Raw genomic sequence first — 13,584 nt, forward strand, 5'->3', positions numbered from 1 at the left:
GTCCGAAATTCAGCCGGGCGCGTTCGCACACCATTTTAAAGCCTCGCCGTGACCTCGTTCCATTCCACGAAGGAAACTTTCGCATAGAAAATGGGAACTGCAGCCCGTTTCCCGGCCGGCGGAACAGCTGCCGGAAGCGTCCTTGGGTCACCAGCTCTGGTTGTCACCGGGATTACAAGTCAATTGCAACACCGCTCAGTCGGCGGGGCCATCCCCGAGGCCTCCCGGGCCCGCGAGGGCCGTGACGGCACGGCTCCAGGCCCCTAAGGAGGGTCCCGGCTAGCGGCTCCAGAGCTGCTGCTCCCCGTTTAACGTCCTAGCCGTTGTCCTTGAAGCCAGAGCCCCCTCACTGCACACCCCCCAGTCTGGGCTCAGGCTGTGTCAAAGCTCTAGAGGAAGTGAAAGCGTCAAGTACAGTAAGTGACACCCTCGCCTCCCTTGTATACATAACAAAAGCTCAGGAAACGTGCGGGTCCCCTGGACACGCGAGCCGCCCCTTCTTCTCCCCGCCCCTCCCCACCTCCACGGCGGGCGGGGAGCACCAGCTGCAGTGCAGTTCACACGTGGGGACCCAGGTTTTCAGACCCTCTGGTACTCGTCCGGATTGCTCTGGCCCCCTTCCCCTAAAATCGAGTTTTAGATGAGGATCGCTGTACACACACCAAAAAAAAAAAAAGTCTCCTTAAGCCATAATGGTGGTGGCGGTAGAGGGTGGTTGAGAGGAAAAAAAAAAAAAGAAAAGACATATAACTTGGGTCCAAAGCTTAGTGGGAACGAGGCTGGAGATCTTGGGGTGCCTGGGGGCGCTCTGGATCGCACTTCAGAATGTATACACCTGAACGGAACAAAAGTCCCTTACGGAAATCTGCCAAATAGTGAACCAAACACACTGGTTAGCGACAACTGGCGACTGGATCGCTACGCCTGGCAGCAGTTTAACAATAAACTGAAGGGAGGAAGGGAGTCGCTGCCGCACGTCCCCGCCGGGCACCCGCTCTGGCCGAGGGGTGTGCAAGAGCCACGAGAAGGGGCTAGGAGCTGCCTGATTGACAGCCCGAAATCTGATCTGGTGAAAGAGACGCGGAGCCAATGGGAGGCAGCGAGCCATCAGTTTGGATAGGAGGCCCCTGGAGGAGAAGTAGAGGAAAAACCACCGAATTGAGCTCTGTCAGAGGCGCTTTCAGCTTCCAAGGGGGAAGTGCTGGGTAATAATTAATGTTTTTATCAAATTTGGAGGGAATTTTTTGCAGCCCTTCGCCTAGCGAGGCTTTCAGGTGGGTCTTTCCAACAACTTTTTTCGTCTCTCCAGATAATTGCATGGTTGTGGGTTGCAAAAACTCTCCTTACGAAAGAGGTGTCTCCGTCTCTTTAGTCCCGTTAGGTGCAAAGCAAGCCTCGTTGATCGCCATTGCTAGTTTTGCACACGTTTGCGAATCAGCGCTGCCGGGGTGCACTGACCGCGCAGGGAAACGTCGAGAGTGTAAATAAATGCATCGCCTCTTGTTCGGATTTTTGCTACTGCCGAAAATATGTAGATTGTGAACTCTCTTGGCTCTCTTTGGATCCAGGTGAAGGAGGCGGTGTAGGGAGGGTTGTTTTTTTTTTTTTTTTTTTTGTGAATGGGACTGTCGAGGGTAATTAGCTATGCAAATTCAAGAGCTTCATTCATGATTTTTTTTTCCCCCAAGCCTAAAAGCCATCTTGTTCCCCTTTAGGTTGATAGAAGTCCAGATCCCGAGGAAATCTCCAGCTAAATGCTAAAAATATAAAATACTGAGCTGAGATTTGCGAAGAGCAGCAGAATGGATGGATTTTACGACCAGCAAGTGCCTTACATGGTCACCAATGTGAGTGATCAGTTCGAAAGTTGCTGTTTATAAACTTGACTCCGGCGGGGGGGGGGGGAGGAGGAGGAGGAAGGGAGGCTTAAGGGAGGGAGAAGATGCGAAGGGAGGGGGCAAGGGGGTTGGGATTGGAGATACTTTATCTGCTTTGTTGCCACTGTAGGGCGACTCTGCTTCTAGAAGCCCAATCTTCAAAATGAGCTTACCTTTCAGTGATTTGGATAAGGCACAGTTTTGTTTTTAAGACCCCTTTTTCTGATTAAAGTGTTCAAGATGAGTGGAAGCGGAGGAGGGGGGGGGGAGGCGGCAGCAGCTGCCCTCAAAGTTTCTGGCTGGGTTTGTCTGTCACATTGAGAAGAATGAAGTTGAGACAAATGCTGACACTTTATGTTTACATGGGGTGTTTTTGTTTCTTCTTTCTCATTTAAAAAAAATCTCTGCACTTTCTTCTAGCTGCCTTTTTGTATGTGTGTATGGGTATCTGAGAAACTACAATTCACTGTTTTAATCCAGCTTTGACTAAGCCTAAAAAAACAACTTTCAGTGTAATTGCTTGGTGTTTTGATGCTGGGATAACATGAATAAGATGATTGATAGAGTGTCAGGATCGGCTTAGGACAGCAACTCTCCCTGGGCTGTTAAGTCTCACAATAGGTTTTCACTGTCATGAATGCAGAGAATGAGTATTAGAATCGATACTGTAGAATTTATTTTTTTATGGAGAGGACCCAGTAGATTTTATGTTATTTATGCAAGTGGTTTTTGCTTGTGTGTGTGTGTGTGTGTGTGTGTGCGTGTGTGTGTGACATCCGAGGTTTATATTCTTTTAAAGGATTTTTGTCTTTTCCTTTTAGAGTCAGCGTGGGAGACATTGTAACGAGAAACCAACAAATGTCAGGAAAAGAAAATTCATTAACAGAGATCTGGCTCATGATTCAGAAGGTGAGGTTGGATTTTCAACTGAATGCCCCTTTTCCTATTCCTTCCACCTTTAAAACGAAGAGGGATAGCTCAGCCTTATCTTAAAAATGCTAAACTTTTAATTTACTGAATTTAACCACGAAGTTTCTTTGGAGCAATTGAAGCAAGTGACAGTCTGCTTTGGAGATAGCTTTGTGGTGGTGTCACAATACAAATGAAAGAAGTAAGTTCAAATGAAAAGTGGTACCTTACTTTTAATCACCCCTTTCTGTTGAAATGCACTTGTTCATCTGACACACAACTGAAGGCATACTCTCATAAGGTACGGATTCTAGTTGATGCACTGGGACACACTGAGCAGCTATACATACCAATCACTGTTTTCTTCCTAAACGCTGCAGTTCAATTTCCCTTCATGTTTACATTGAAATCATCATGATTTCCAGGGGGTGTCATAGTACCGTTTCTAAGCCTTACACATGCTCACTAAATCATAACGAAGGCCCAATTAGAAAGTATTCTACTTATTTGGACAGAAGGTTACAGATTCTTCTTATGAACTATTGGTAGGAGGTCAGTATATTTTAACTTATTTTAGCCATATGAGACAATCATAATTCACTTAGTGTGCTTAGATTTAGGTATCAAAATTCAGTTTTCAACTGAGTTATGCTCAATTCTGAAACTTACTAAAGTTCTTACTTACCTAACATCTCCACTTCCTTTCATACCTTCCCAGCCCAAAATGGACAGAATATTTCATTTTGGACTTAGCAGTTCACAGATGTCAGGGGATTGTTTTTTCCCCCTGATTTTATAAATCTTTTCATGGAGAAAATTTCCTCAAAAACTTGCATTTAAAAGTTTTTCCTTTGAGTGATATGGTATTAAACCTGACAATATATGAGTTAGCTCACATACTGTTACACTATTTACCGATGATTCAAAAGATGTTCATAGAATGAGTTTTGGCCTATCTAAATGTACTGTCTTAGCAATGGAGTAGATTGAATAGATTTAAGATAGGTAAGTCCTCAGGGATAGCTGCATCTTCACCTCAGCCTTTTGTGTGAATCCCACTGCACAAGTGTGTGTTTGATGTCCTTAAGATTATTTATTATTTGCTTAAAATGAGGGGGGAGTCTATTTTGTAGTTTGGGGAATATAAGAGCTCCTTAAAATGGATTTCTTAAAAGTTATCAAAATATAAAGGATTATGGAGATATGAATCCTATTTCCTTTTATTATACGGACACCCCCTCCCCCATCACAAACACACAAATTGAATTGATAGTCCATGCCAATGTTATAATGGTGAAAATTCTATTTAATGAAGACTTAACAGCTTACAAATCTTATGTTCTCTTTTAATTTAATTATTTTTAGAACTCTTTCAAGATCTAAGTCAATTACAAGAAACATGGCTTGCAGAAGGTAAGGCAAAAATATATATTTTTTTGCTTTAAAGGTGGGGGAAGCACCTTTAGAAGGGGGTGCAGGGAGAAAAAGTCCTGAACTTGCTGTCTTAATGTTCAGCCCAATTAATTGAGCTCTAAAAGAGCCACCTCATGTGTCATGCATACATTAGAGCCTCTGATGAGTTTGTCTTTGGGGACTCTGGGGCTGCTCTACCCAGTGTCATCACAAATTACCAGGAGAAATTGCTTCCAGCTCACAATCACATCTGCTTTTGGCAAGAACTAATGCACCAAGACTTCAAGTTCTAAGCCTCTGTTCAGATTTTAATTGCAATTGATCAGGTTTATATTATTGTACCTCGAGAGACCTCCTAGCCAGAACCGGGCTTGCTGTTTCCTTCAGAGCAGCGCATATCATTATTTGGTGTTCTGGTGGCGGACTTCTCTGATGGCAGAAATTAGTTTCTCTGGGTTCATCAGGACGGGATGCTTCAAGATTTAAGTGCAAGTGTCTTCTTGCCACCTTGTTCCCAACACAGAACATTAGGTGTGTATCTAATACTTAGAAAATGTATGTATTTAAAATGGACCTTTGGGGGAATTTGATGATTTCTTAAGAAATAGTTTCTATTTGTGACTTTACATGTGGTGTTTGTTGAAATTGACCTTTGCTATTTTGTCACCGTCATTAGGATTTATCTTCTATAGCTAGAGGACATTTAAAGATACTACTTTGTGGGTTATTTTTTGATAGAATGTTGTGTTCAATTTGTTATTCTTATGTGAAACTTCATTTTGTAGCAACAATGAAGTACTGCTTCAGTAGAGCTTTACTGAACTTAAGAAATACCTGATGTTGAGAGGGATCTTGCTGGAATTCAGAATTTGATTTCTTTCTTTTTCATTTGGAAAAACGAATATTACATTTCAGGTTTATTCTATGATGTGCTTTGTAGGATGAAGGAAAAAAATAGAGAGAGAGATTTGAGCCCTGAGTATAATTATGTCATACCTGTCTACACTATCTCTGGAAAACATACACTTTGTTGAGGATTTTTAAGCTGTCAAGGAGGCAGAGGGTCTCTTCATTTGGACCCAAGAGTTGCTGAGTACTCTAAAGCTTGTTGGATTGGAGGCTCTTGCCAGCTGCTGATCAAGTTGCTGTTCGTATGGAAAATAAGTTTCTTTGTTTTGCTGATATTCCAGTTCTCCAAAGAGCTTTTATGAATCTTTTGAGTTAAATGGCTTTCTGGCAGTCCTTTGAAAGGGCAATTGTATTTGTGTGCTAATGAAAGGTAAGTATCTATGAGAGTTTTAGTTATATTTAAAGGTCATTTTTCCTGTCTCTGTAAATGAAACTTATTGCAATAGATTACTTGTTATTGCAACATAAGCCATACTTTCAAATGTACCTTTTTCAAGAAAAAAACTCCACAGAGGTTATCATGTTGACTTTCGTCTATTTAGCCTGTAGTGCTGCAATTGGTTAGGCCTTTGCATTGATGAAGGAATTTATTCGTTTGTCTAAAATAATTAACAATGTATATTTTAATTGTACTAGAAGATGTGTTGCTTCTTAAGATTTGAAAATCTCATTGATTCCAAATCAGCGTGTCTGCTGGCAGATTCTGAATGTGCATAGCAACCCTCTTCCTGGAAGTTAAAGATGTAGAATCCGAGACAGACTCTTAACATTTCCTCGTACATTTCAATACATTTTTTGTTTTGTTTTTTTCACTCTTGGCTTGTTTTATTTCTTGTAGTTTGAGTAAGGTACTTGAAAAAGTTTATCTTTCAAATTTCTATCTTGATATCCATCATTTCTTATCATACCTGTAAAACCAATCTGCAAATTTAGCTTTATGTAAAATAAACTTAAGAACCGAATGCTGTATTTGAGGAGCATGAACTTTTACTTAGAAAAGGATGCATTAGCTTAACAAGTCCAGGAATTAATAATCTTCAGAGTGTTTATTTAAAGGTCCAGGTGGGCTACTAGTTACCAACCTAAGGGTGATACTGCATTTGGAAGAATTTAAACATTTGTCAAAAGAGTTACATTTACCCAATCATGCTAGCAGCAAAATTGTTAATGTGATATTTAATATAATAGGGAAAAGTTTCTTTTTCAACCATTTGTTGTAAACTACACATTTATTTTATTTGAATAATTAGACAGAATTTGATTATTTTGCATTACCGTTTTTAACTGAATCTGAGTTTGAATAATAGCCTGGACGAAATCTCAGAAATACCCTACTTTTTTGCATCTAAGTTTGTCTATTTATGTGCTTCTGAACATCCAGAAATTCAAACAGTGCCAACTTGGCACCCTCTACATTGTTTACATTTTTTTAATGACCTGTAGTCAAGAAAATGACCATGGAATTTTAAGACATACTCACCCATTTAAAAAAGATCTTTGGCAATTAATTAAGTTCCTCTCATGAGTCAGAGTCTCAGTGGCAAACTAAATAGGTATAGAAATCTTAGCCATGAGTCAAGTTAGTTACAATGTGTTACATGAAAATCATGTTTTGAAAAAGCGCCTGAAGTATCTAAATACATGGGAGATGACATATCTTATACTATGTAATCTGTTTTGATGATAATTTTTCTATGGTTAATCTAAAACTTCATGGGGATTAGTCAGAGGGTAAATTAGTATGGATTATGAAATGTGAATTTATGAATTTACTTCTAAGAGGAAGTTGGGTTATATTAGGCAGCACTAGATGAGGGTGAGGATAGACCCAGTATTTTCAATTCGCTAAAATGGTCTTTAAATACACTCCCGTTCTTCTTAAAAAATAATTTCTATACAAGGAATCAAAACTGTCAGTAATTAACTTCATATTAACAACACTTCCTGTATGTTAACACTGCAATCTAAATAATCTTAAATAATAAGATATTTCAAAGAATTTAAATATAATAGATTTCAAAGAATTATATGTAAATTTGAATTTAAGAAAATTTAAAAGTTAGTGTTTTCACTTACTATAGTAGCCATTAAAATATAAACAAAACCAAAGAATGTCTCATTTCTATTAATGCCAGAATTATGTAACCTAATTTTACTATGTGTAATTCTATATTGATTACTTTATCTTTTGAATAAGATTACTAATGACAGAAAGGCATTTGTGATTATTTGATCCCACCTCATAATGAATTCAAATCTCAATCTAATCAACATAAAGGCAACACCTTCCTCTTGCTCTTTAACAACCTGTTATAAGTTGTGCTCTAAAGACCTGTGTCATAGGAATTCACGCTTAAATGGAATAACTTTTCTATAAATAGGACATAAATATAGGCATGTAAACTAGAATTGAAAAATGATTGTATCCTTGAAAACTTGCTTATGAAAGCTTACCTGCTAACACCATTGGAAGGAAACAACACATCTCAGTCTATGTGTCATGTAAGAATACAGCTACTTTGAAGCTAGTTTCTGATGGCAGTGTAGACGTGGACGTTTTTGTGGTGCTCGGTCCTCAGTAATACTGAAGACTAAAGCAGCTGTCATTGCTTTCCATCTGGTCAAACCTTGACAACCGGCTCCCCTTACCTCTTAGTCAAAGCTTTCTGTCTAAGAGGAGCCTCTCTCTAGGTCATGCGGCTTCTTTCTTCCTTCTTTCCCCGGTGTTCTGTGACTAGTGAATCGGCTGATTTCAGTGTAGCTATGTCATCTTTGTCTCAGTTCACACTCACTGTGATGGTGAATTCTAAGCCTATGGTCAAAGTCACTTTTTATGAAGGTCCTTAAATAATATATGCTATTAATATTTACTGTAAATAACGTCATTCTTGATATTGTTGTAGTCATAATGTAATCATTTTCACCACATACTACCTATCCAACATTGTACATTCTATTTTTTATGTTTATGGAACATCAAAAAGTGACATGCACGTTCGTGAATATGTTTTTGTTCTGTGGTATAAAACAACAGCAACAGAAAAGCTCTTAATGTTACGTTAGTTTATGTGATTTACATAAAAAGGAATTAAGATTTAAGTTGCAGAAGCCCATAAAATACCTTTGAATTGAGCAAATATCATGTGGATATGGCATGTGTGTGTGTGTGTGTGTGTGTGTGTGTGTGTGTGTGAAGGGGGCTACCACACTTCTGTTGCAGTAGGAACTTCTTTAATGGACAAAAGGATGATTTCTTAATTTGACTTGATTTAATGATAACAGGTAGAGTAAATGTATTTATTTCAAAATACTCCCTGGCCTTGCAGAAATATTTTCTTGTCTGAGGTCTATATGTAAGAGAGAAAGGTGGTTTAAGCAAGGAATATTAGATTTGGAGTTAGAAATATAGTATTTTCAGAGTATCCTAATAAATGTTAATCAAGTATGCTGAGCTGTTCTAATGTATAATGTTGCATTTCGTAATACCCTTTTTACCTGCATACAATATTGTAATTAAGACAACTGAGTGAAAAGACTATATAGTTAGAGCCTCTGTAGCATAGGCAGACTATTTGGTTGGACATAACCAGTTGGACCTGAATTACGCTTAAATTTTCAAGTTCTGCAGATCAATTTCGAGTTCAGAAGTGAAACTTTAGGATATTAAAAAGTTCACCTTTTCTTTCATTTACTTTTAGAATTGATAGAAGCCATGGATTTATCAGGTATTAGAGAGGCTCCTGTCATGGGGGAAATAGCCTCCTTTTTGTGTGATTAAGTATGTTTATACTTGTGCATTAATTAATGCTTATCCATTGGTCCAATGATTTTAATGTCAAATGCGGATGTGCTATAAAGCCTGGCTTAGTGGACTCATGCTTATGTTGTCCTATGGCCTGAAGCCTTATTTTCAGATTCAACAGAGTACCACTGGTCGAAGAAGGCTGCTTTTTCTCAAACTATTTTACTTAAAATATGTACTATATTTCTTCAGAGAACTTATTTCTAACCCTCCAATTCAAAATGAGATGCTTCAAAGTTGAGGAAGAAAAATCATGATCATGTGGTAAAGAAAAGTTGAATAAAAGGCAAGAAAAAGACATGTCTTTAATGACGTTCCTCCTTTGTTTATCTCCTCTCTCCTTTCTTCTCGCCTAGTTCTGGATATTGCAGCTTCCTTTGCGAGGTACCCTAGATGGGAGGGCTGGTTTAATTACCTGCCTATCTAAATGAGTCCACTTTTGTAAATGTATCATTTATCTAAATGTGTTCCTTAATGGGTCTGAGCTGTATTTGAGGCAGAGCAATAAAATTGGCGTGTTTATATTGCAAGTTCAAGTTTACTTGCTTTAGCTTTTCGGAAGGGTGTGACACGAAAAGATTTGCGGTTGGGCCACATGGCTCTGGCTGGACTGTGTTTTTGTGAATGGAGGCAGAACTCCAGAACCGCCTGCTTGTCTTGAGGAATTGCTGAGAAGATCAGCTGTCTCATTCACGGGCAGAAAGACTGACTCACACATCTTCTGCCTTGTTTGGCTCCAGGTCATTGTTACGGTGGATAGACCTGGTTTCAATTAAATTTTAACCCCTTTTATACGTGACAGTTATTTTATTTGAAATTTCTTTCATTTTTCCTTTGATGTCAAAGAAAGTCTCACAGCATCACAGTTTCTAAGAAAAAGTTGGCTTGCAAGCCAAACTTGTAAAGTATTTAAAAATGTAACCTTTTAAGTAATGACTATTTAATTTGAAAACTAAAAATAGGCCTAAAATCAAGCCAAGCTGTGTTTAATAGTCACCCAGTCTCACCCCCAAAAATGCTAGTTATTAAATGACAGGGAAATTGGAAAAATAAGGCTCGCGAATTCTATTCATGATGAATATTTTTATGGATTTCTTTCCTAAGATATGTAGTTTTAAAAAGGGGGTGCGAGGAGGAACAAAACAACCCCCCATTGGATAATAATCTCAGTAAAACAAATAGCCGAGAGCGCACATACTGCCCTTTTAGAACTGAGATCCGGAGCCTAGATGGCCACTCGTCTATTAATGTGCAATGAACTGATAGAGCTGCTCCAGCTATTACCAATAAAACCCACATGCTTAATCTTCTTGAAAGCCTTTTATTGGTCTTTTGGTATATACTTTCCACCCTTATCCTTCTTTTCCTCTTTGATTGCATCGTGCGAGAGAAACATTTTCATTTCTGCAGGTGATCTTTTCAAGCATAGTTTAAAATACAGAAGTGAAAAAAAATCTTCAAGGCTAACTTCTATGGTTAGTTTTCAACTTTGGAGTCGATCTGGCTTGTCACAAATTTTCAGGGTTGCTCGTAGTGGGAATCAGCTCAATGACAGTGAGTTTGGGGGCTTGGGTAATTTGCTCCTTCACAAAATGATTGTTTGTTGTTGAAAGAACAAGAATTGTGGGACACAAGTGCAGCAACACTTTCTCATATTTTCCTTGCCTGGATCCAACTTGCGTTTTTAGTTCACTGCTTTCCTTTTGGTCTCGTCTGAAATTAGAGGTATACTTAAGCCTTTGTCTATTTAAGTACAATGCTGCTTCATTTGGTCTATTCAGTTCCTTAAGATCAGCTCCTGTGAAAATGTGCGTCATATGTTCTTTGTTAAATTTCTATAATATGTGCAGACAAACGTGAGAAGTATTTATTTGGTATGGTAAGGATTTTGAATGGAAATCACAATTCATATTCTTACTCTTTACAATTTGTGTGTGCAGCTATATCCTGTATATTTGTTAGGTATAACTTCTGATCTAAGTCCTTCTTCTGAAGTTTGCCCCACCCCCACCCCAAATGCACATCACACATCCATCAGTCAGTGTTATGCCTTTCCAGCAGTGGTATGCCAGGGCCTCCAACGTTTGTGGAAAAATTCCACCATCTTTTCATTCTATCTTTACACAAACTTTTTGAGGACCCTTTTATGTAACATGTAATTGCAACTTTGTCCTGTAATACAGTCAGAAAAAAGATCTGGCCTTTTGGACATTCGTAGCAGTATATTCAATTACAAATATACTTTTGATCCTCACTAGCTATTTTTAACTATTCCCCTAAAGGATGTTACAATTTAATAGGTTCTGTAAATGTTAGTTTGTATAAAGCATAAAAATTGCTGTGGCTGATAATTTTGCATCCCAATAGTTATATCTATTTAGCTTTTAATTTAGTGGAGAAACAATGTGCAGTACGCAGTTCTGCCTATACATTGCCACACATGCACACACATACACATACACACACATACTTCATTTATTTATCAATTTAAGTAAGACAAAATACAATGTCAAAAATATGCTAATTTGTAAGAGAGTGCTATGTATGGGTTTTAGCTATTATCTTTCTTTTTATATCATTCATTAGAAGTTAGACACTATGTTTGCATTATGATGATTGTAGTCTGGTAGTTTTAGTTTAAAAACTACTGTTGGAGAAGCTGGAAAGAAGACGCTATGTAAGATTTACTGAGCACCGCCATTGTATCTGGCATGCGTTTATCCTTTTTTATTCCATTCTCACATTGTCATCATTAAACTTCTGAGTGGAATTACGTTCAGTGGAGCAAAGTTGTAATACATATCCAAAAACTTAAGCGCCTGGTTAGTGGTAGAACTATGATTTCAAGTTGGCTTGATTAATAAGTTTTTATTCACAGTATCAAATACTAGTGGATTATGATGAGGAAAATATATTTAGCCTAATAGCCTAGTCTCACAAAATAGGCATGAGTTATAACTTGAGGCAGTCTTAAGTTGTTTACCCTTACTGCGTGCCAGGGAGCAGAGTGTGCCTTTAATAAACTGAAGTATTGATGTGCAGGAAAAAGTTGTTAGGACACAGTTGAATGTCAAACTACATATAATAGGCCATCTAGTGTGGTATCATTGGATACTTATATGCTACTGATAACATAACATACATTTTATATAGCCACTGATTGTTAAAATCCCATTAGATAAAAGACAACCACAGACAAACTACAATTCTGCATGTGCTATATTCAGTAACCGAATGACTGTTTATGTAGATTTTTTTTTCTTAGCCTAGTCAGTTGCTTATCTGAAATTTTTTCAAGACACTTTATTTTAAAAAGAATTTCCACTTACTGGTGGAATAGAGACTAGTGGGAAGCAATTCTCCCCCGCCCTCCAGCGAAACAAAACAAACACCACCCCACAAAACAAGTCCTTTAATCACCCTTCAGGCCTTGGACCCTTTGGCTCGCTTTCAGGCAAACAATAGACAGGTCTGTAAGGTGAATGCTAACACTAGGCGTACAGACTCTTTAGAACAATCAGCCTTTGAGACCCAAAGGCAGCATTGACCCAAGGACCAAGTCCAGAGAGTTAGGCAAGAAGAAGTAATGGAAACAGGTGACACAGGGAGGAAATACTGAGGGGATTACAATGGACGAGCTGGGAAAAATGTGTATTAATTGTTGACTATAAAACTGATTTTCTGCTCTGTAAACCTTCAGCAAATTCACCATAAAAAGTTTAAAAAGAGAAAGAATTTCCATACAAAAGAGATCACATCCCCGCTTTTCCCCCCATTGACATATGTTTTAATGTGACTTGCTTGTGTCCCCCCAAAAAGTACAATATAATACTAGTAAGTTATTACTAAATCAGAACATAAGTGAAGGTAATTAGGATGATGACTAATATTTTTACATAATAAAAGTAAGCTAATACTGATTTTCATATAGTTTTGTGTACTTACCAGGAAATATTCAGGGGAGCACTCATTTTAGTAATATTCTGTCAGTTGGGAATAGATTATTGTTATGTCTAAGTCAACTGTGATGAAAATAGTATGGAAGTAAAAAAGTCAACTTTTGTCTTAGTGGCTGCCAAATGCAGATAAGTTCTGCTCTTCGCGGGTTTTTCTTTGCTCTAAGTGGGGAAGTCGTTTGACCTCAGCACTGATGAAGCAATTATGTTCTTTTTGTTTGTGCTGAGAAGCCACAGGAAGATATTTTGAATAATAAAGTGGAATGCATTATTTAATGTTTTTATTGTATATGATCATCATCATTGAAAACTGTTGTTTAATCTTAAACATCTTGTAGCATATCTCCATCAAATGTGAGGACAACCTGCTACAGAACAGTCGTCTACCTCATGGTAGACGGGATATGCCCATAGCAGTTATTTCTAAATCAGCAGAGGGCGCTGATGAACACGGCGCGGCATTTAAAAGATTTGTATAAGTAATTTAGATGAGCTGCTTAAACACTGGAAGTTGGTCAATTGAAATATCCTTTGTATTCTATCCTTGATAAAAAGATGTCCTGGAGTTAACAGAAATCCTCAAGCCTTTTATTTTTATTTTTAATTTTGTGTTTTTCTTCTATTTCAACCTGGCAGATCCAATACAATTGCTACCGTTCCATTCTGAACCCCAAACCGCTCACTTGTACACTTCCTAGTTCACTCTAGTTGGCATCCG

The 13,584-nt window shown here is 38.2% G+C and overlaps 1 protein-coding gene across 3 annotated transcripts in view; it reads left to right on the forward strand.

Annotated features, from left to right (window-relative positions):
- Positions 1-210: 210 nt before the first annotated feature.
- The window catches only part of ETV1 (ETS variant transcription factor 1), a 97,094-nt gene continuing 83,720 nt past the window's right edge, over positions 211-13,584 (forward strand). Inside the window, exons 1-5 of one of the 3 annotated variants that reach the window (XM_075557593.1) lie at positions 1,150-1,274; positions 1,373-1,568; positions 1,716-1,847; positions 2,699-2,786; positions 4,152-4,199. In XM_075557593.1, the coding sequence (XP_075413708.1) occupies positions 1,803-1,847; positions 2,699-2,786; positions 4,152-4,199 (181 nt within the window). In that variant the 5' untranslated portion in view covers positions 1,150-1,274; positions 1,373-1,568; positions 1,716-1,802. Of the gene's footprint in view, positions 417-1,149; positions 1,275-1,372; positions 1,569-1,715; positions 1,848-2,698; positions 2,787-4,151; positions 4,200-13,584 lie in introns of those variants that run through there. The other 2 variants (XM_075557594.1, XM_075557595.1) reach the window with 2 other exon arrangements.

Source organism: Tenrec ecaudatus, chromosome 9, assembly GCF_050624435.1.
Source record: "Tenrec ecaudatus isolate mTenEca1 chromosome 9, mTenEca1.hap1, whole genome shotgun sequence".
Lineage (NCBI taxonomy): Eukaryota > Metazoa > Chordata > Mammalia > Afrosoricida > Tenrecidae > Tenrec > Tenrec ecaudatus.